Consider the following 23,992-nt stretch of genomic DNA (forward strand, 5'->3'; position numbering starts at 1 on the left):
GACAGTGAAAATACAGCGGAGCACATTTTTTTTTTTTTAAAAAAAAAAGAATTGTGAAAAAAGACCTGGGATCCTGTTTTGCCAGCTAAAAGCAAGCAGCCTGTAACTAGCTGCTTTTAGCTGGCAATCCAGAGTCCGGACACAAGACGACTACACTGCCACTACTCTACACTACAAAATGGTGAAACTTCCTCTTCCTGAACTATCCTACATCACTTCCTGCGGATTTGTTTGCGAAATCCGCACCAAATCCACAGGAAAAAGAGCCTGTGGGAACAGACCTGCGGATTTCTTCCGGATTTTACACCTTGCATTGACTTGCATGGGAAAAATCCGCAACTAAATCCGCAACAATAATTGACATGCTGCAGATTTTTCCGGATCAAAATCCGCGGCAAATCCGCCGCGGAAAAATCCGCAGCATGGGCACAGCATTTCCAAAATGCCATTGAAATGGCTTGGAAGTGCCGCTGCTGCAGATTTTCGGCAAATCCGCGGCAAATCCGCGGCAAAATCCGCAGCGTGGGCACATAGCCTTAAGGTCATTTTGTTATTCTGCTGGGTCACTATAGAGTCAGGAGATGCGCATAGTCAATGGTTATGTTCCGGCTTTATCTCAAATGTCTGTTTTTTAAATATTATTAACCAAGTTAATAGACTATAACTTTCACCATCTGATCTGGTGCTGCTAATATGACAATAAACCCTAATTTAGATAGTCCTGCCTGGAGAATGTCAGATATTCCAAAATCTGATAAGTTAAAATCGCATTTTCTTTTGAAAAGCCACTGCCTTGTTGATACATGTCGAGAATCACATGGATCCAGTAGAGGATATAACATATTATATAATATTCTATAATAGATTTACACTTACAATATCTACGGTAGCTTTCTTGAATCAGTTTTATATTCACGTCATATACCATCATTGTAGTTTGATCATGAGTCTGTCCTTCTAGTATTTCAGGTTATGGTTACTTCATCACGAATTTATGTATAAGGGAGGGGTACTCCAAAATACCATAGCAAAATAAAGGGTAGGTCTAGATTTTTCTGGAACCCAACCCAATTAGCACAAACTCATTAACATATTAGAGATAAGAGGACAAGAGTTTTTTTAGTGCAAAAGAATTACAAATTTTATTAGACATAGTGGGGAAATACATCCAAACAGTCATTAAAAACAAGTTAAAAAATTAATGACGGATTGCCCCCACATAAGACATAATACAAGGGCTAAGGTGTATACATGTGGAACATATGGGTAAAGCACACTCAATTGTACAGAGAAAGCATGTGGGTATTATCTGTCAACCTGCTGAATACTTCATAATCATACTGCCAGACAAAAGTGCTGCAGTATTGAGCACAGCTATAATTGAATTTATGACCCCACTGGAGAAACTGCACAAGCAAATACCGGTACCAGTAACGCCCTGTATCGGTCCAGCCAGGTAAGGAGGGGAGCTCCGTCAGGGGTAGAGCCTCTAGAAGACCTATTTTTATATATATATATAATTTTTTAACTTGTTTTTAATGACTGTTTGGATGTATTTCCCCACTATGTCTAATAAAATTTGTAATTCTTTTGCACTAAAAAAACCTCTTGTCCTCTTATCTCTAATACGAATTTATATATGAAGATTAAATGAAACACTTTCCAAACTGCCAACTGTTCCCAGCTGCCAAATTAAGGAGGATCTCCAAAATTACTTTTTGACTAATAATACTGATGATATGTCCCCAGGGATCGTATGGTTGGCATATAAAAATATATAACTGGTGCTCTAATTAAGTTAGCTTCTCAGCAAAAAAAAAAAAAAAAAGATCAGAATTACAAACTAGTCTGGAAATGAATCTTTCTAAGCTTGAAATAGCCAACCAAACAATCTCCTTCTAGATACTTATATGTATTCAGGACGTTAGGGTGCAGCTGGATGCTACTGGATTTAGGAGTGATGGGGTAAAAGACAATGAAAAATAGGTACTGTTGTGTAATACATTCCGAAACAGTAAGTTAAACATTGTCCTCTTACCTTAGTTGTAGACACTAGAAGTCTTTAGTTCAGGTCGGTAGTTGACCCTTGGATGAGGACTGCTGACTGGTTTTATAAGTCTACTGTACAGTGGTCTAAAGGCAAACTGCTGTAGCAACTCTGTGGAAAAGTCAGATCTAGATTTTGAGCCATGTGACAGCAGAAGGCTAACCACAGGCTCACAGCGTAATTCATGATGTCAGTTTGTGTTATCAATCTATTACTCTTTAAAAAAAAAAAAAAACCTTCTAAAAGCATGAAATACAAAAAGCTTTCCTCTCTAATCACATCTAAAGTGAAGCCAGAATTCTGAAAATAGGTATGAAACTCAGCGTTAAAGAAGTGGTTCACCCCTTTCCATTACTGGACACATCGATATTATGTTGAGAAACACGGTTTCTCTCAGATACCTTTTGTTGCCAATAGTACCTCTGGGTGGCGCTATTGCGGTCCACTTAACCCCTCCGTGTGCCCCCAGACTCCGTGACCTCTGATGTCCGTTGATGTCGTGTCAACTGAGGTGGGCCCCAGTCTTCCTGAGTGACTGGGCTGTGGAAGGCATTTCACCACTCGTCACAGCCCAACATCAGATCCCAGCATCTCCCTGCTCTCTCCTTCACTGCAAAGAGCCGCAAGCAGGAGCGATACTGGGCTGTGATGATTGGTGGAAACATCGCCCACAGCCCAGTGACTCAGGAAGACTGGGGACGGCCGGGGTGATGTCAGGTCAACTGGAAGTTGACGTGACATCACTGGATCCTAGAGGTCACGGAGCCTGGGGGGTCACGCGGAGAAGGTGAGTGGACCGCAATAGCGTCACTCACAGGCACTATTGTCAACACCAGGTATTTGAGAGAAACCTTGTTTCTCAACATAATATCGATGTGGCCAGTAATGAAAAGGGGTGAACCACTTCTTAAGGGCATAGGACTTAAGGCTGCTTTACATGCAGCGACATTACTAGCGACTTCACTGGTGAAAGCACCCGCCCCGTCGGTTGTGCGTCACGGGCAAATCGCTGCCCATGGCGCACAACATCACTAGGACTCGTCACACATACTTACCTGCCTAGCGACGTCGCTGTGGCCAGCGACACAGCGGCGTCACTAAGCGGCCGCCCAATAGAAGCAGAGGGGCGGAGATGAGCGGGCCGAACATCCCACCCACCTCCTTCCTTCCTCTTTGCAGTCGGCCGCAGGTACGATGATGTTCATCGTTCCTGCGGTGTCACACGTAGCGATGTGTGCTGTCGCAGGAACGACGAACAACCTGCATCCTGCAACAGCAACGACATTTGGGATTAGAACAAGTCAACAGTCAACGATTAGGTCAGTAATTTTGATCGTTAACGGTTGTTCGTGTGTTTCACACGCAACGACGTCGCTAACGAGGCCGGATGTGCGTCACGAATTCCGTGACCCCCAACGACATCTCGTTAGTGATGTCGTTGCATGTAAAGCCACCTTTAGAATAACTATTGACAGTAAATATAAATGATAACATGATAGTGCTCAAAATCAATGTGAAGTTTGTAAAATCATGCATTTGCCAAGTTATTTAATCATGGACAGCACATGGATGGGACACTGATGACATTGTACATATATTTACCATATACATGTATGGGTAATTTAGACCTAGATATGGATAATAAAAATGTTCCAAAGTTCAATTTTCATTGGGAAGGAATTTCTACTTTTTTAATTTTGAACCTAACCGTAGCATAGGTCATCAACTCCCAGCTAATTGAAGGGATTGTGGCACTGCAGGAAGTTTTGCTTCAAATTCATTGTTTAACAGATACAGTGATTATGCACAGTATTGCAGCTAAACCTTTGGCACTTGTATGGGACTAGACTGCAGGACCATGCATAGCTTCTACAAGGTATTGTAAGATTGGCAGCTCACAGCTCTCTCTGAGACTCTGCCTCCAGAGCTCATTTTAAATGAAAGGAGGGGTACCAGTGTGAGACATATAGATCAGTAGAGTAGACTGTCAGTCATTACATGCCTCACATGTCACATGTCGTGAACGCCATGCCTTAGAGAGTTAAGGCAGTGCTTGAAAATAATGGTGGCTACACAAAATATTTTGGGCACAATTTGGCCATTTTCACTTAGGGTGTTGTCACTTTTGTGACCAGGGTTTAGACATTAATGGCTGTGTGTTTGTTGAGTTATTTAGAGGGCACACCAAATTTAGACTGTTATTCAAGCTGTACACTGACTACTTTACATTATATCAAAGTGTCATATCTTCAGTGTTGTCCCATGAAAAGATATAATAAAATATTTACAAAAATGTGAGGGGTTAATTTAATTTTGTGATATAGTGTATGTATACAGTTAGGTTCAGAAATATTTGTACAGTGACTAAATCATCTTGATTTGGACTTTGAATGCCACTATTTTTTATTTAGAATGAAACAACTGAAATGCAGTTGAAGTGGAGACTTTCAGGTTTAATTAAAGGGGGCATCCACTACTTTTTCATCCCTTGCCATATATCATAGCTTTTCAAAACAATACCTTTTGTAATCTACTTGTATTGGAAGTATAGCTTCTATGAGGGCATTTCAGAAGGGATCATATAGTACTGGATTGTTATGCAGATTCCTCTTCCTCCTCTGATACTTCCTTTTCCAGCACAGAAATCAGACCAAATGAAAGGAAGTTGTCACTGATGGGTATCATAATTAGTTTGCCAAACAAGCTGAGCTGACCGTTTTATTCAGCAGTAACAGCAGGGGCAGACTCCTGTGCCTTTGAAATGCAGATCGCAGCACTTCACTAGCATAGGGTTTAAGTAATCCATTCACTGATGTGAACAGCTGAAAAGCGCCAAAATTTGCATAATAAACACAGTGACAGGTCTGTACTGGCCATCTGACAATTTCCAGATGGAATGGTACCTAACCTGGGTTGCTCTGACACTTGGTATCTCCCAATATCTTCAGCAGCACAGGGTGGAGAAGGTAGGGAGGAGCTAAGTGTTGGATCACACGCTACTGCATTGCATTATGGAACTTGTAGTAAAAGAGCACAGTAAGCCTAGGGAGAGGAAGGGATTGATGTAAACATCAGACTTGCTGCTGGAAGACACCATGCTATGTGCATGATAAAATGTTTATATTTGTATAATAGGATTATGGATGAATTTAGTGGCACACAATAGCACGAAAGATGAATAACAAATTAGATGAGTTAGGGTAGTGGATTACAACTTTAAAGGGGTTTGAACAAAATTATCATGTGAACTGTTTAGCAATGACAACCATTTTTAAAAAAAAACCTCCTCATTTCATGGGCTCACAAGTAATTAGGCAAATTTCCTTTATAATAAATGAAATGTTCATTTTTAATACCTTGTAGAGAATCCTTTGCAGGCAATGACTGCATGAAGTTTGAAAGTCCTGGGCGTCACCAAAAACTGGGTTTCCTTCTTTGTGATGCTTTTCCGGGCCATTTCTGCAGCTGACTTCAGTTGTTGCTTGTTTGTATTGTAGGTCTTTCTGCCTTAACTTTTGTCTTTAGCATATGAAATGCATGATCAATGGGGTTGAGATCTGGTGATTGATTTGGCCATTGCAGAATATTCCACTTCTTTGCCTTAAAAACTCCTTGGTTGTTTTACCCGTATATTTTGGGTCATTGTCCATCTGTACTGTGAATCGCAGTCCAATCAACCCTGCTGCAATCTTAGCAGAAAGTATCGCCCTGTACACTTCAGAATGCACCTGGTGGAAAACAACGGAGTTAGCATTTTTGTCTCGAAAACGGAACGAGATAGAGGGAAAAAAAGTGAATTACAAAGTTGTAGGGCATCGTCAATTCAATACGAATCAACACCTTGCATACAGAAATGCTATGATATGAAACCCATGACCCCCCCCCCCAAAACATTGAATGCTGGTCACGCATATGGCGCTCATTTAACTTTGATGCTCAAAGTGGCCACCGTCAGCTGCAATGCACATCTGGACTCTGGACAGCATACTGTATCTTGCTGCACATTGTGCAATATGGTAGGTGACACATTTGTACAAGCAGCTGTGATGCGTCGTCGAAGGTCCTGCAGTGTTGGTGGAGGGGTCACATACACCTGCTGATTGATGTGACATCACAGAAAGACGTCCAATGGGGTCAGGTCAGGTGAGCGTGGAGGCCACTCCACGCAGCCACCATACCCAATGACTTGTAGGAAGGTCTCCATGAGGTATCGCTTCATGTACGCAGCCTTGCGAGTTTTACACGTTCTAATCATAGCATTTCTGTATGCAAGGTGTTGATTCGTATTGAATTGATGATGCACTACAACTTTGTAATTACCTTTTTTTCTCTATCTCATTCCGTTTTCGAGATAAAAATGCTAACTCCGTTGTTTTCCACCAGGTGGCGCAATAGGTAATTTCATTGCGTAGCGCATGGCTACTTTACTATACCTAGACACCACTTCTATGCCTATAGCTGCCACCGTTCTCAAGTTAATGGCGGTGGACAGGATATGGGTGGACACACTGTATATAGATATTGAATTCCTAGTTTATTAGACACACATCTAGTAGTACATTGGACCTTCATTGCCCTTCAGAAAAGCAGCAATACCAATGTTTGGCAAAAATTCCACTAGGTGCTGAAAAGGGTATTTTCAAGTGGTCTCTTGAGCAACTTACAACAATGCAATCTCCTTCCAGTTTCCTTACCTCCTGGTTTCTGGCAGGGTGGGTACTTCTACTTGAGTGTCAGCTCTGGTGAATAGTAGAACTGTAGTATTAGTAGGACTATAAAGCTCAGCACTAATTCTGCTGTAACACATTCAGCTATTAGTTGTTTCTTCTAGCACTAGAGTGCAGTCAGATTTCCTATGCATTGACTGATCTGCATGACCGAATGCGATCCAAATATTAGATCAAACTTGGACATGCCGTGATTTTTTCTCCAACAGATACTACATTATATGCTTATATATGCACGTTTACTGAATAAAAAACCTAATTGGGATGCTTCTTTAAACATTTACCTCGTTCCCAAAATGTAGCTACTGTGCACTCTTGGACACGGTCTGGAGGCCTAGCTCCATGGAAACCATCTGTACACTGTAAAAGATAAAAACTCTTGCAGCAGGAGAATGGTAGCGGATACAAAAAGCAAGTCAATTGCAAACTTGCTTATTTTCATGCTGTCTAAGTAATTAAAACAATTTACGAACTTGAGTAACCCCTTTAAGTTATTCTGGAGAAGTATAAGCTCATGCAGTCATCTTCTCACACTTGCTGCAAATTAGATGGTGGTACAGTACTGATATGCTTTAAACAGCCATTCTACTTTGTCCCAAAGCTGTTGGGGATCAGTAAATGAGGAAACTCATATTTTATATTCCTGAAACCAGTGCATAACTATGTGACACAATCTTAAGGTCCTTTGTCCAAACGTCTTTTTACAGGTATCAGAGGTTCCGCAACACCATTTACTCTCCTTAACCAGCCTGAATGATTGACACCTGATAGTAAAGAATTTAATAAATCCTTGGCTACTTATGTCACTCCCTGTTTGAGATATGTCCTTGGTTGGGAAAGGGTTAAAGCTAAATTACAGTTTCAAATTAAGGATATTCTTTACCAACTGAAAAGCTCTACAATTTCCCAATATATAAGATTTTTGCATGTTGTCATACAATGACAAACTTCATGGCTCATGGTCCTGGACCTTTGATGGACACTGGAGTGCTCGGATGATTCCGGACACGGTACAGCGAAGCGTTGTGTGTATAACATACTGAGCTTCTGTCTGTCTATCACACAACCAGGACACACTTTTTTTCCTACTGATAGACAATGTATGGTCTTATTGAAAGAAGCCTTCTCATATTTTTTTTTCTTTTAGTAAATCAGTGTATATGTGTATGTAGTGTAGTGTGATTTTATTAACATACTCCCCTACCGTCTCTTTCTACGGACCCAGAGCTGTTCTGCTCCACTTCTCAGTGACGTCACTGCTCTTTACAATATCCACCTGACTCTATGCATGAGGTCTCTTTAACAATGTAAGCCTATGGAGCTTTGTTCTGACACTTCATAGGCTTACATTGTAAAAGAGACTTCTGGGTCACACAGAGCACATCGTGACCCAGAGCGTCTGAAGAGTGTTAACGTCACTGAGAAGAGAAAGAAGTCAGACACCGGAGAAATCGGTGGTAGGTGAGTATATAAACAAATATATACCACATGCACATCAATACAGATTTAAAGGGAACCTGTCAGCAGAAATTTCGCCCAAAACCTAAAAGATTCCCCCGCTGCAGCTCCTGGGCTGCATTCTAGAAAGGGCCCTGTTATTATTGTACCCCATGTGAGACCAAAATAAAGAGTTTATAAAGTGGTACCTTTTTGTATTCAGATACTGTAAATGTGACACAGGGGCGGGCTCTCTGGTGTCCGTTATTCTGCCCCCTGGTCCTGTATGCCGCCCCCATCGCTCCTTTCCATAGCTGATGCACCGCCCACTGCTCCAGCCATCCCCGCGCATGCCTAGTGCCAGTCTCACGGGACTGAGCAGTGTGACCGCTGGTGACGTGTCCGCAGGCAAGTGATTATGGTCGGGGCTGTGATTGTTATCAGCAAGTACCCGCCCATAATCTCGTGAGCGCGCAAACCTCACCAGCGGTCACACTGTGCTCAGTGGGCGGGTACTTGCTGATAACAATCACAGCCCCGACCATAATCACTTGCCTGCGCACACGTCACCAGCGGTCACACTGCTCAGTCCCGTGAGACTGGCACTGGGCATGCGCGGGGATGGCTGGAGCAGTGGGCGGTGCATCAGCTATGGAAAGGAGCGATGGGGGCGGCATACAGGACCAGGAGGCAGAATAACGGACGCCAGAAAGCCCGCCCCCGTGTCACATTTACAGAATCTGAATACAAAAAGGTACCACTTTATAAACTCTTTATTTTGGTCTCACATGGGGCACAATAATAACAGGGACCTTTCCAGAATGCAGCCCAGGAGCTGCAGCGGGGGAATCTTTTAGGTTTTGGGCGAAATTTCTGCTGACAGGTTCCCTTTAAGAAAAAAAATCTTCATTGGAGGGCTTCTTTAATGACTGCAATCCTAGATCTTATATATTATATAGTAGCATATTTGTAGATACCAGGATACCCCTTTAATATCACATTTCTCTGTGATCACAGCATGTAGAAGGGACATCTGTGATCTTTGTGAATATCTTCCTTTTCATTAATTTATATGTAGATTTCTAATAAACCCTTTTCTGATTTTAGGTTTACTTCTCAAAGATGAAAATATCCATTCGGTGACACTACTGTACCTGATGTCCATCCCTAGCTTCTGTATCCTGCTTCTGGCTGCAGGCCTGCTGGAGTGGGGGGTTCCTTGGGAAAGCCCACCTGACTGCGACGGTAGACTCTGGCTCTTCATCCTTCTCAGCTGCTTTGGATCGGTCCTATACAACCTTGCAAGCTTTTGTGTCATCACACTGACGTCTGCTGTCACCATTCATGTACTGGGCAACCTAAATGTGGTTGGGAACCTTGTCCTCTCCAGGGTGGTCTTCGGAAGCCATCTGTCGTTTCTCAGTTACACGGGTATTGGTCTTACTTTGGCTGGCATGTTTATGTACCATAATTGTGATTTCATAGCGAGATACCTTGGCTCCAGAAATCCTCTCAATGCCAGAGAAAGACGCATTAAGTCTGATTAGATTCTTCCTGCCAAGAACTTACCTGCTAAGCCGCGTATTAAGAACCCTTCAGGGAATACAATGGCTTTTGTTTGTGTTCGTGGCCTGATCCAACACCAAGAAAAAGTGTGACGGAAAAAGACTCATGTCAATCTGGAATATAAACCATCCTGAAGATCAGGATATCTAGAGGGCACCAGTGACTGAATGTTTCTTTCCAGAAACAATATAGTAATATTATTATGGCTCCTCAGTTTAGCTTTCTCTGTTTTTTTCAGAGAGATAATATATTTTCATATTTGTACATCATGCAGTTGTGTTCATAACTGAACACCATTTATTGTACCAGGAAAACAGCCAAAAATACTAGCCAGCTCCCTTGGTGGAACATGATGGACATTTGTCTATCATCAACCTTACCACATAATTAACAGATGTCTAAAGCCCGCTTTACACGCTGCAATGTATCTTACGATGTGTCGGCGGAGTCACGTCGTAAGTGACGCACATCCGGCATCGTAAGGTACATTGCAGTGTGTGACAGGTACGTGCGATTGCGATTGAACGGTAAAACGTTCATCGCACGCACGTCCTTCATTTCTCATGAATTGAACGTCAGGTTGTTCATCGTACTCGGGGTAGCACACATCGCAGTGTGTGACACCCCGGGAACGATGAACAGATCTTACCTGCGTCCTGCGGCTCACGCCAGCAATGCGTAAGGAAGGAGGTGGGCAGGATGTTTACATCCCGCTCAGCTCCGCCCCTCCACTTCTATTGGCCGGCTCCCGCGTGACGTCGCTGTGACGCCGAACGTCCCTCCCACTCCAGGAAGTGGACATTCGCCGCCCATATCGAGGTCGTATGGACGGGTAAGTACGTGTGACGGGGGGTTACTCGTATGTGCGGCACATTCAACAAATTGAACGTGCCGCACATACGATGGGGGCGGTTACGATCGCATACGAAATCGTATGCGAAATCGTAACATGTAAAGCATGCTTTAGACTATAGATGTGTGACCATAATTACTGGATATGGCACACCATAGGATGCCATTAAATTAGCATATTTTTATAAATGTAAAAAAAACAAAAGTGCAAAAAGGAGGAAACCTTTGAAAAAAAAGTCAGAAAATGCTTTAAATTTTGATATCTAAGAGATTTTATCTCATACATATCATTACATAAGGTTTGTTGACCTTTGCATCAATTTTTGATTTATATCTCTAGTGCAGTATAGACCTTATTACACATATCATACCATTTTCGGTCTGCAGCTGCTATGTAGACTTATGTGTCTCCATGGTTACAGATTACAAACAAAACCTGTGGGTACAATGTGATCCTACAGTCATAGACCCATTTCTGTCTGTCCCCTATGTCCTCATTATATGATTTGCGCAGCCAAAAGCATACCAACACTTCCATGAAAAAATTGCTATAGTCCAGACTCATTTTTCTAAACCCCATATTAGCAATGTCTGCCAGTAACCTGCAGTACAGACCTCTGCAAAATCTGTGCTGTGGGATATAGCATGCAGCTTTTCACTTTTAGCTACCATTCTTTATAAGCGCTGTACAATCCTACAACCCTCGCTCCCGCACTGCAGTCGGCAGCCTAGCAGCAGGGGGAGATACTGCATATTTTAGTGTTGCCCACATAACAAGCTTCGGGCGGTCATTACTTTGGGTTATCGGTGGAAATCATTAAAAAGGTGAATACAGAAAATGATTATACTGGACTCTAATAGTTTTCCTGTGATGGTGTAGGTACGCTTTAACAAAAAGTATAGGACAGGTAAGAGCGAGTTGGACCGTAGAATCGCATTACACAGGGTTTGTTGTAGTCTGTTACCATGGAAATACATAGGAGCTGTAGTTGCAAAACAACTGGATATTTTTATGAAGAACTATCCATTTTTCATGTATTGGATTAATATAATTATACAAAACTTTTAAAGTGGCTCTTTATCAAACTTGATGGACAAAGAAAAATAAATTAAACAGCGGCCAAAATATATTTGGACTGTTGTCATGGAAGTTACCATGACAATGACTCAATCAGATGCGTCAGTAATATATCCCTTAAAGGGGTTATCCGGCCTTGGAACTATTTGACTCCAGACTTGTGAATCCTCACAGGGCGCAGTGTGCACACTGTCAGGATTCTACAATGCTGGCACATGCAGAATAAATGTGTGTGGTCTTGCTCAATACAAATGAGTTGAGTAAGGCCGGATACATCTAGTTGGAAAGTGGCCGGAAGAATATAAATTGCATACTTGTGGTCACATGATCACTTGGCAGCAGGAAATCCTGACAGCATGCGCACTGAGATTCACAAGTCTGCAGTCACATAGACTGCAGACTTGTACCCCAAAGCCGGAGGATCCCTTTAGTCCACCAAGTCCAGAAGAGGGAGGTTGCTGTTCCTCTTACCTAGAGCTGGAATTTTAGGCATTGTAAAAGAGGCCCATGAATGGGGAGAGAATTTTTGTCCCTCTGCCAAAGTATTACTTCTGTAATATAAGTAGCAATGTTTCCATTACACTGCACTATAGCACAAGTAAAAGCACAATGTACATTACTATACGCTCTTATTCTATTCACAGTACATTAGTGCAGGTTGGATACATTCATAGAAAAGATAATAATAGCAGGACAAATTCGAAATATATATATATTTTTGCAATTGATATTGGTGACTCAAAGTCACATTATTTATAGACCTTTATGTCAGACTGTATCCTATATTTTGTATATATGTGGCAGATCTTTCAATGTAATCCCATTGTGTGCTGTCCTCAGTATCTCAGCACAACTGATTTGCTCCATGTTGTTACTGTCTTACGTTCCTGCCTTATGTCACATTTTATCATCTAGGTATAAATTTATAAATGGTGATTATTCTTCATAGGAAAAATGCAATGATATATTTTATGACTCTGCATCCTGATGTAGTTGAAGTTTCTGTGGAATAGATTTCTCAGTGTTATTGTATTTAGCACAATGGATTAGGATAAATCTCCAGTTTACTGTTGTCAGTATTCATTAAATATCTTATTTATAGTCTGGGGACAGGCCTGAAAAAATTACCGTACGTCTCTGTTATTTAAGCCATCTCACATCTGAAAGAATGATATAGTTTTTGTGTGTCTTACGGGATGGAAAATCTGGCATTATATATAAAATTCTGAAAAAAAAATGTGTAAGATTTTTTTTGTCTGCATGCATTATCAGGTTTTCATGGTTTCAATTAGGAAATACTAAAATTTGTAAGATAATTTCATTTTATAAGGTAGAATCCCTATTTATGCGTCCTATTGCAGACATTTGGTGGGAATAAACAAGTCCTTTGGGATCTATTTAAGCCAAAGTTGAGAATTCATAGCTCTCACTTTTGAAGACTCAGTATGAACATGTATGATACAAGAAAGAAGAAACTCGACCTGACTCGTCAAACACCTTGCGGAATGTCTCCAAGAAGGCTGGATGACCGGATCATTTCTCTCCCATAATGGGTTAATCCAAGCCAGAGTTTCACCAGTCAAGTGCGACATCATAAAGGCCACTTTGGTCCGATCTGAGGGGAACAGGTGTGACAGCAGATCGAAGTGCAGGGAGCACTGGTTTATGAAGCCTCTGCATAACTGAGGATTGCCGTCAAAACGTGGAGGGGACATCAAACGGAAACCGATATTTGGAACCGGATTTGCTGCTGGGGTAGGAACCACAGCCGGTACCGCATTCAACATAAACTTGACTTGAAAGCAGGCATCTAGAGACTGAAGAGGAGTCGGCATCCGATCCTGTTCATGTTGGCGGACCACATCTTGCTGTAGGCCAGCAAATCGAGAGGGACCAGAGCCATTTGAATCCATGGTCTGGGCAAACTGTTATGCTCACTGAGCGAGCACTGTATTAGTGGGTCCACTGGACCGAAGGTACTGCTAATTTGCCTGGGGGAGTGAACTAGACCGGCCAGGGCCGCCACTAGGAATTTCAGGGCCCCATACTGGCAAAATTTTCGGGCCCCCTTGAGACTCCGCCCAGGCTCCACCCTAGCCCCGCCTCCACCCCTCAAACCTTCCTTAGTCCTGCTGCCACTCTTTGAAAAACTATAACAAAATTTTTTTATATATATATATATGTATATATATATATATATATATGTAATATACACATACATATCACACACGATCTACCCCTCCTATCTCACACAGCCTGTACACACCCCCATATCACACACAGCCTGCGCTACCCCCATATCACACACACTCTGCGGCACCCCCATATCAGACACAGCCTGCGCCACCCCCATATCACACACACCCTGCGCCACCCCCATATCACACATAGCCTGCGCCACCCCCATATCACACACACCCTGCGGCACCCCCATATCAGACACAGCCTGCGCCACCCCCATATCACACACACCCTGCGGCACCCCCATATCACACACACCCTGCGGCACCCCCATATCACACACAGCCTGTACACATATACATACACAGCCCACAGCAACCCCCGTATTACACATACACAGGCTGCAGCACACCCATATTACACACAGCCTGTACACATACACAGGCTGCATCACCCCCATATTACACACAGCCTGAACACATGTACACACACACAGGCTGTAGCACCCTTATATTACACACCGCCTGTACACATACACATATACATACAGGCTGCGTCACCCCCATATTACACACAGCCTGTACACGTATATACACACAGGCTGCAGAACCCCCATATTACACACAGCCTGCACACATACACAGGCTGCAGCACCCCCATATTACACACAGCCTGTACACATATACACACAGGCTGCAGCACCCTCATATTACACACAGCCTGTACACACAGGCTGCAGCATCCCATATTACACACTGCCTGTACACATATACACAGGCTGCAGCACCCCATATTACACACAGCCTGTACACATATACACACACACAGGCTACAGCACCCCATATTAAACACAGCCTGTACACACACACACAGGCTGCAGCACCCCATATTACACACAGCCTGTACACATATACACATACAGGCTGCAGCACCCCATATTACACACAGCCTGTACACATATACACACACAGGCTGCAGCACCCCGTATTACACACACCCTGTACATATATACACAGGCTGCAGCACCCTCATATTACACACAGCCTGTACACATATACACACACACAGGCTGCAGCACCCCATATTACACACTGCCTGTACACATATACACAGGCTGCAGCACCCTCATATTACACACAGCCTGTACACACAGGCTGCAGCATCCCATATTACACACAGCCTGTGCACATATACACTCAGGCTGCAGCACCCCATATTACACCCAGCCTGTACACATATACACACACACAGGCTACAGCACCCCATATTAAACAGCCTGTACACACACACACAGGCTGCAGCACCCCATATTACACATAGCCTGTACACATATACACATACAGGCTGCAGCACCCCATATTACACACAGCCTGTACACATATACACATACAGGCTGCAGCACCCCATATTACACCCAGCCTGTACACATATACACACACACAGGCTACAGCACCCCATATTAAACACAGCCTGTACACATACACACAGGCTGCAGCACCCCATATTACACATAGCCTGTACACATATACACATACAGGCTGCAGCACCCCATATTACACACAGCCTGTACACATATACACACACAGGCTGCAGCACCCCATATTACACACAGCCTGTACACATATACACACACAGGCTGCAGCACCCCGTATTACACACAGCCTGTACATATATACACAGGCTGCAGCACCCTCATATTACACACAGCCTGTACACATATACACACACACAGGCTGCAGCACCCCATATTACACACTGCCTGTACACATATACACAGGCTGCAGCACCCTCATATTACACACAGCCTGTACACACAGGCTGCAGCATCCCATATTACACACAGCCTGTGCACATATACACTCCGGCTTCAGCACCCCATATTACACCCAGCCTGTACACATATACACACACACAGGCTACAGCACCCCATATTAAACACAGCCTGTACACACACACACACACAGGCTGCAGCACCCCATATTACACATAGCCTGTACACATATACACATACAGGCTGCAGCACCCCATATTACACACAGCCTGTACACATATACACACACAGGCTGCAGCACCCCATATTACACACAGCCTGTACACATATACACACAGGCTGCAGCAACCCCATATTACACACAGCTTGTACACATATACACACAGGCTGCAGCACCCCATATTACACACAGCCTGTACAAATATACACACAGGCTGCAACACCCCATATTACACACAGCCTGTACACATATACACACAGGCTGCAGCACCCCATATTACACACAACCTGTACACATATACACACAGGCTGCAGCACCCCATATTACACACAGCCTGTACACATATACACACAGGCTGCAGCACCCCATATTACACACAGCCTGCAGCACCCCATATTACACACAGCCTGTACACATATACACACAGGCTGCAGCACCCCATATCACACACAGCCTGTACACATATACACACAGGCTGCAGCACCCCATATCACACACAGCCTGTACACATACACACACACGCTGCAGCATCCCATATTACACACAGCCTGTGCACATATACACACACACACACATTTCTCTATATGTGACGCCCTGGACTAGGCAGGTAGTCACAGACATACCAACACACACACACCCACCCTAGGCAGTTACAACAGTCAATCAAAAACCCTTGTTGCCTCCCTCCAGAGTCTGATGTCCACACCAGGTGGGGCGGAGCCAGGCGGTTGGCCCCACCCACCTAGGAGTTTACAGGCCTGGAGGCGGGAAAAGTGTCAGTTTAGTCTTGGAGGTGAAAGTGAGAGGAGTGAACACTTGAGGTGTCTGGGTTGGAGCCCAGACACTGACAGCAAGGTTGGCAATCGGTGGTGGCCGTCTGCAGGAGTTGGTGGAACTCCGCAGAGCCGTAAGGACCGGGGTCGGGCGTTGGCCCGCCGGTACTGGACCGGGGAATGGAGTGAAGCTAAGCACACAGGCAGGGCCATCGGACCCCGACCAGGCTTGGAGCCGCCGTCAATAGTCAAATCCGAATGTGACAGGAACCCCAGGGGTTTCCCAACTACTAAGTCTCGATTGAAGGCAACCGTCCACCCAGAGAGAAAATATACAGCCACCGCCACAGGATTGAGATCCAAGGGCCAGCGCCTGCAGGCAAAACGGGCTCCTACGGCACCTATACGCCTGGGAGCGGACTACCGGTGGGTAACCACAGGAGTCAAGAACATTCTCAAAGGTGCAGGGAAAGACAGCCACCATCAGCCGTCCGGGGAGAGCACAACAACAGCACTGCAGCCGGCTGCGGAACCCGTCCATCCGACCGTTTTGGTTTACTACGAATCTGTCAGTGATTGTCTGAGTGAGTACACCAGTGCCGTCCGGCACCGCGCAGCGCAGTCCCTGCACCCCAGCCATCCTGCCTCCCCCGTTACACCATCGGGCCCCGGGATCACCAACCCCTGCCCACGGAGGGGACAACATCTCAGGTACACCCTACCATCTCTCCCGGGATCCCCGTTACCAGCAGCGGTGGTGCCATTATCACCACGACCCGTGGGTGGCGTTACGAACAATCTCCCTAAACATACCGTCCCCATTTCACTCACGGGTGAGGAGCGCTACTCGAGTCCCCGGGTCCGGTCCACCGCTCGAGCCATAGCAGCAGCAGAAGCCCCGGACCCGAGCGTGGCGAGTGCGTCCCCTCCGCCCGCGACATATACACACTATACATTACCTCATCTTGCAGTTCCAGATGGTGCACAGCAGGATATGAGACACTAGGATCTGCACGGAGGCTGCAGAAGTTCCAGTCACTTTTCCTATGATGAGATCAGGCACATGATTAGTCAGCTGACATGGAAGGTCCTGAATTTACAGGTCCTTCACCTTCTCAGCTCCTGCAGCCTCCGTTGTGATCCGGTATGTTTCCTTTCCTGTCCTGCTCTGCAGAGCAGGAAGAGAGGTGGCAGCTCTCTATGAGTGGCCCGGGCCCCCCTCATTGCCCTAATGGTGTCCCCTGTCCTTGGGGCCCGGTGAGCAGATGAATGAAAGGGGAGGAGCCCGGGCTGTCAGCTGGGCCCCCCTCCTGGCTTCTGCTCACCGTGCCCCCTACAGGAGTCACAGTAGTAATGCCCTGATGGCGGCCCTGAGACCGGCCGCCGATCCCCCCGATGGTCGGGATCGGGATCCTTGCCCGATTGTTTTGTAAAGATCGAGATAACGCAAACTTGCGTCTGAACACCGAACTTGTAATGTGACCAGTCTGGTGTGACTGTTGTACAAACATTGGCTTACAGACTGGTTACATGACTATGATGTCATTGAAGGTCCTGGTAACTGAACCATGATTGTTACTGTGCGAGTGTCGCATCAGCATCACCCGATACGGCGCACGCTCTCCTGACAGGAGCAGTCGGCTGCATGTATTTCCATGCAGCTGAGGAACTCCTGTCCGGAGAGAGCGTCAGGCCATACCGGCTGATACCGATGCGAGACGCAAATAGAATCATCCCCTCATAGTGAGCCCGCTTCTCGCTCTGTACAGTATGATGAAGCAGAGCTGACATTGCTCTACCTCCTGGACTACGTCAGATTAAGGAGTTTTTTTTATAATAAAGATGGAGTCTCTAAATGTTATTTTTGTTTTATTTCTAAAAAAAAAAAAAAAATATGTATGTGTTGTGGTTTTTTTTTTAGTTTACTAAAAATTCATGGCTTGGTGACCATGTCTAATTTGGCATGACACCATGAATTTCGGGCTTAGTTCCATCTGAGAATACAAAGCTGGTATTAACCCCTTTATTACCCAGCGTGCCACCACCACCAGGGCCGCTGTACGAGCTGGATAAAGCACCTGGAAATGGCGCTAAGAAACAATGTATTTTGATTGACAGCCAAGGTAAAGCCAGGCAGATGGAGGAGGCAGCCCGTAGCCGTCCGCTTTATCTGCGTTGAGAATCAAAAATACCGCGGAGCACTATGTCATTTTTTAAAATTATTTATTAGGGTGGCACCCTGGGTAATAAAGGGGTTAATACCAGCTTTGTATTCTCAGATAGTACTAGGCTCGAAAATTAATGGTGTCACACCAAAATTAGACATGGCCACCGTGAATTTCTAGTAAACAGTAAAAAAAAAAACACAACACATAGAAATTTTTTTTATTACAAATAAAACAAAAAAAAGTTGAGACTCCATCTTTATTATAAAAAACTGCTTAGTCCGACGTAGTCCACAGTGACAGCAATGTCAGCTTCATCACTCTGTACAGACAGCGTCTATACAAAGTGAGAAGCAGAGAGCATTATCAGCTCTGCTACATCGCTCTGTACAGAGTGAGAAGCAGGCTGACAGTGAGGGTATGATTCTACTTGCGTCTCGCATTGCATCATCATACATGGCCTGACGCTCTCCGGACAGGAGCATCTCAGCTGCAAGGAAATACATGCAGCTGACCTGCTCCTGTCGGGAGATTGTGCACCGTTATGCAATGCGACACTTGCACAGTGACAGTCAAAGTTCAGTTAACAGGATCTTCGATGATGTCATAGTCATGTGACCAGTCTGTAAGCTAATGTCTGTACAACATTCACTCCAGACTGGTCCCATGGCTATGACGTCATGGAAGGTCCTTTAGGCAGTGGTGCTTACCGGGGGGCACAGTAATAATTGGACGCAGAGGCAGCCGGGAGACAGAGTCTGCAGGACGCATCATGGGACCTGTAAGTATACAACCAGAGTCTTCACTACTTTTTAAAAAACCATATACTTTATTAATATCTAAATGCACATACATACACAAATTTCAATAAAAAACAGGAAGGAAAAGGAAAGATAATTACCCTATCCTTTCCCTTCCTACACTACGGGGGTCGGCGTCCTAATTAAGAAGACGCCCCCATTCCACGACGACTGACCCTGGATATGCCCTCCCTGCTGACATATGGGTGCATTCCCTCTCAAGATGAAACAACCCCCAAAGTAGTAACACCACAGTGACGCACATCCGGCGCCGGTAGCGACATCGCAACGCGTAAATCCTAGGTGCGACGATGAACGAGCACAGAAGCGTACAATATCGCTGATCTGTGTAACGTCGTTCATTTCCATAATGTCGGTTCGACCGCAGGCACGATGTTGTTTGTCGTTCATGCAGCTCCACACATCGCTGTGTGTAAACCTGCAGGAGCACAAACATCTCCTTACCTGCGTCCCGGCGGCAATGCGGAAGGGAGAAGGTGGGCGGGATGTTATGTCCCGCTCATCTCCACCCCTCCGCTTCTATTGGCCGGCCGATTAGTGACGTAGCGGTGACGTCGCTGTGACGCCGAACGCACCTCCTCCTTGAAGGAGGGATTGTTCAGCAGTCACAGCGACGTCGTCGAGCAGGTATGTGCGTGTGGCACTGACGTAGCGATAATGTTCGATACGGCAGCAATCACCACATATCGCATGTGCGACGGGAGAGGGTGCTATCGCGCTAGACATCGCTAGCAATTGCTAGCGATGTCGCAACGTGTAAAGCCCCCCTTAGAGTCAGGTGAAGGGAACTTAGGAGTGGGTGCATTTAAATTCAATAGGCATCGATTTATGGACAGTAAGTGTTCACAAGGGTGTGGAAAGGGCACATCTTTTGTTGAGGTGACTTGCATATTGAAGGGTCAAGTAATGATCATTGTGGCGGTGGGGAGGGAGTTCTTGGAATTCTTGAACAAAAAAATAATTGGAGTGGAGGTTGTACTTCATGTAGATGGTAACCTCCTATTGGTTTTGAATTTTTTGTAGTTGCCTGGCGGGTTTTGGGTCTCTTCAGAGTGGGGTCCCTGGGAATTGGTGGTATGGAAATGTTTTTTTGGCAATAGTGGTGCCCCGAAACCTGTGAATGCTGCTGGGGTTATGCTTAATGGTTACTATATATTACTTTCCGCTCAGTTTGGAACTTCAAGAATCTCCCTACCACTACATACCACTAGCTAGTTATTAATTATTTGTAATGTTTGTTATAATAAAAGCCCAATTTGGCCAAGTTAATCCAAATAATGGTTTGTGTCTGTTATTTGGGATTGAGGGGTTGGGGAAGAAGAAAGGAATAGTAATTTAAGGTGTAACCCCTACAATACTGCAGTCAAGTACAGACTGAGCCCTCAAATTGGGACAGTTCCACGGAATCCAGAATGGTTGGAAGCTATGAAATCAGGTTGACGAGATGTCTGTTTTTGATTTGGGTTACAGACTAAAATGACTGAAAACAGGTGTAGTCTAGATGACCTTCGTTGAGGCTTTCAAGAATTCTTAGCACGGAAATGTCACTCCTGCCCCTTGTAGCCAAGACTGCATAGCAGCTGACTGTTGATTATAAAAAGTCATAATCTTATTTCATAATGTAAAAATTGGCACTCACAATAAATCCAGACATAATGTATTTTCCTATGTATTTCAGTCAAAAAAAAGTCCTTAATCATGGATTTAGAGAAATCTGCCCACTGTTCTTTTTTACGCTGCGTAAACTGACGTCCGGTGCGAGTTTCAAATCTGCAACACGTCAATGTCTCTTGGGGATATGCTGAGTTTTATGTGCAGTCTTCCTCCATAGACTTGCACTAGATGCAGAAAAAATGCAGGTAAAAAAACTCACTTGCGTTTTTAGTGCATTTCCCCTGCGAAAAACACAAAAAGAAACCGCACATACAGCACACCTAAGTATATCAATAAAGTTTTGTCAAAGCTGAATACCAGAAAGTATCAAAAACAAAACAGCTTTATTTAAAACATAACATACTAACATGAGACATAAAAAAGCAGCATGTAAAAAAAACAAAAGTAACCTAATTAACATAAGAGGTGCAAAAATTATTCAGCTGCACAAACTCACCCCCTCATAAAAAACTGACCATGGGAATGTAGACTTATGATCAAAAGTCTTATGGAAATGTACACCTAGACTGGATTGATAAAATCAGCCATTTTCTCACTAGTCTTGATGAGGGTGTGTAGGAGTCAGACACTTATAAATTAAGACACATAAGAAGCCTATAATTAGTGATGTGCTCCTTGCCCTAATTTTTACTCCAGTCGAAAAATGAAGTAAGATGTCTAGGGTAAGGAACATCACAGCTCATCACAAATTAGAAGAGTTTGAGTGTCACACCCCCAAAACTTGCAATAAAATGTCTCGACTCTTCAAAGCAATTTACCATAGAATTCTGGCAAAATTGCTTTGATGAATCAAACCCAGTCTTTATTTTAGGACTTCAGTTGAGTAGTCCTTCCAAAAGTCTTCAACACAGAACAATATTTATTTTAACAATCTTATTTTAATCAAATTATAAAAAAATCCGCTCTGCATTTTAAAATGCTACTAGTTTTCACAGTGGATTTCATCCTTCACAATACACTGAGTGAAATCTATTGCTATATTTTGTATTAGGCCTCGGTTCCACTTGCGTTTTGCACGGGCGAGTGCAATCCGATAAAATATGAGACTGCTCTCACTCTAGTGCAAAACTATAGGGCAGTGTCCATGTCGGCCTGAGAAATGAATCGCAGCATGCTGAGTTTGGCAGCGAGTCTCGGCTCACACACCCCCATACAAGTCTATGGGAGCGTGTGAAATATCGCACTGCATTCGCATGTCATCTGACCGCAGTGCGGTGTACACAAGAGACAGGCAGCGGAAGAGAGGGAGAAAGTGCTCCCTCCCTCTTCTTCGCAGCTGTCTCAAGATTGGATCACAGTCACATGACCCTCGGCTTTCACCAGCAGCACTGGGTCATTAGCATATCACTTATGATGCTCTTGACGCGCCCATGGGGTCTTTTGGGGGGAGGGACACTCGTCACCGGGCCGATATGGGATGTCACAGCGGCCAGGCCCGGCTCCGTAATGTCAACCAAATGAAGGGGGAAGATGATGGGAGTAGTAGTTATTCGTGACGCCACCTGTGGTATGCGGCCAGTTAGTAGCCGACGCTACGGGAAATCTCTCTTCTGGGGCAGATGGTGATGCGGCGTGGGTGTTGCAGCTCTCTACAGGTAGAGCTAGGCCCCAGGGAGGATGTGGGGAGTAGTAGTCCACTCTAAAAAAAGGAGCGCAGGGTGCGGGAAGGATCAGACAACACAGCGGTTGAAGTTTAAGTTCTTTACTCACTGAGATGTCACCGCCTATGGACTCCCGGACTCCGCCGTCATGGGCTCCAGCTGATCCCGGATAGTTTGGAGGTCAGAACTGGTGTTTCTTTCAGTGAGTCCTTCCTCCCTGTGGCTTGAAGCTACACTGGGACCTGAGTCCTGGGGGTTGTTCTGTTCCCAGTCCCATATAGCAGGCAGCGAGTCCGTAGTTGGAGCCATCCTATGATCACAACTCCTGGCTCTATATGCTGCTGTGCCCTGGGCATTTTGTATGGGTCAGAAGACTTGAAATCCTCTGCCCGGAAGATTCCGCTGGCGGGACTTGCAGTGTCCACCAGCCTAGGGCTCCGCACCCTGGAGTTGGCGCTGGTCCTGAGAAAGCTATGAGCACTCCCCTCAGCGACTCTGTCCTCCTGCGTCTCACTTGTTTCCTGTCCTGGACTAGACTGTGTGTGTGTGTGTGTGTGTGTGTGTGTGTGTGTGTGTGTGTGTGTGTCACCTTGCTCCCCGGTGTCTAGCTCCTACCCAACCTGGTTCATGAACTAGTGAACAGAGGGTCCACTACATTAGTGATGGCCACCCTCCAATGTCTCTACCCTAGCCAAGTCCCAGTGAGAGGGCATCTAACTGTGTATTTTGGTGGGTTGTGGTGGTTTTACTGGCGACGACCTCCTTTGTATTGAGATGAATACTGCACCTCTAGTGAGGTGCAGTACCCTGTGGCGACTGAAGCCTCAGGGGTGCTACACTCTTGCATCAGAAGCTATGCGCAAGTGGAACCAAGCCCTTAGCGGTCACTCACAATGGCGTATAAATCGGACGAGTGCAATCCGATAAAGAAATTGCATATGCAGATATATTGGATGTGACTCGCCAATGCAAGTCTGTGGGTGTGAAAAAAACACTGTAAATGGTCCTGTAAAAAATTGTAGAATAATAGCTGCTGAGAAGAAAAAAAAAATCACACATTGCATATGAATGGCGGGAAA

General features: G+C 44.8%; 1 protein-coding gene across 3 annotated transcripts in view; it reads left to right on the top strand.

Moving 5' to 3' along the window:
- The window catches only part of SLC35E4 (solute carrier family 35 member E4), a 36,189-nt gene extending 23,248 nt beyond the window's left edge, over positions 1-12,941 (top strand). For all 3 annotated transcript variants that reach the window (XM_075324426.1, XM_075324409.1, XM_075324417.1), the window contains one exon: positions 9,319-12,941. In XM_075324426.1, coding sequence (XP_075180541.1) covers positions 9,319-9,758 — 440 coding nt within the window. In that variant the 3' untranslated portion in view covers positions 9,759-12,941. The remainder of the gene's footprint in view (positions 1-9,318) is intronic.
- Positions 12,942-23,992: the final 11,051 nt, after the last annotated feature.

This window comes from Anomaloglossus baeobatrachus, chromosome 1 (assembly GCF_048569485.1).
Source record: "Anomaloglossus baeobatrachus isolate aAnoBae1 chromosome 1, aAnoBae1.hap1, whole genome shotgun sequence".
In the NCBI taxonomy this organism is placed as follows: domain Eukaryota; kingdom Metazoa; phylum Chordata; class Amphibia; order Anura; family Aromobatidae; genus Anomaloglossus; species Anomaloglossus baeobatrachus.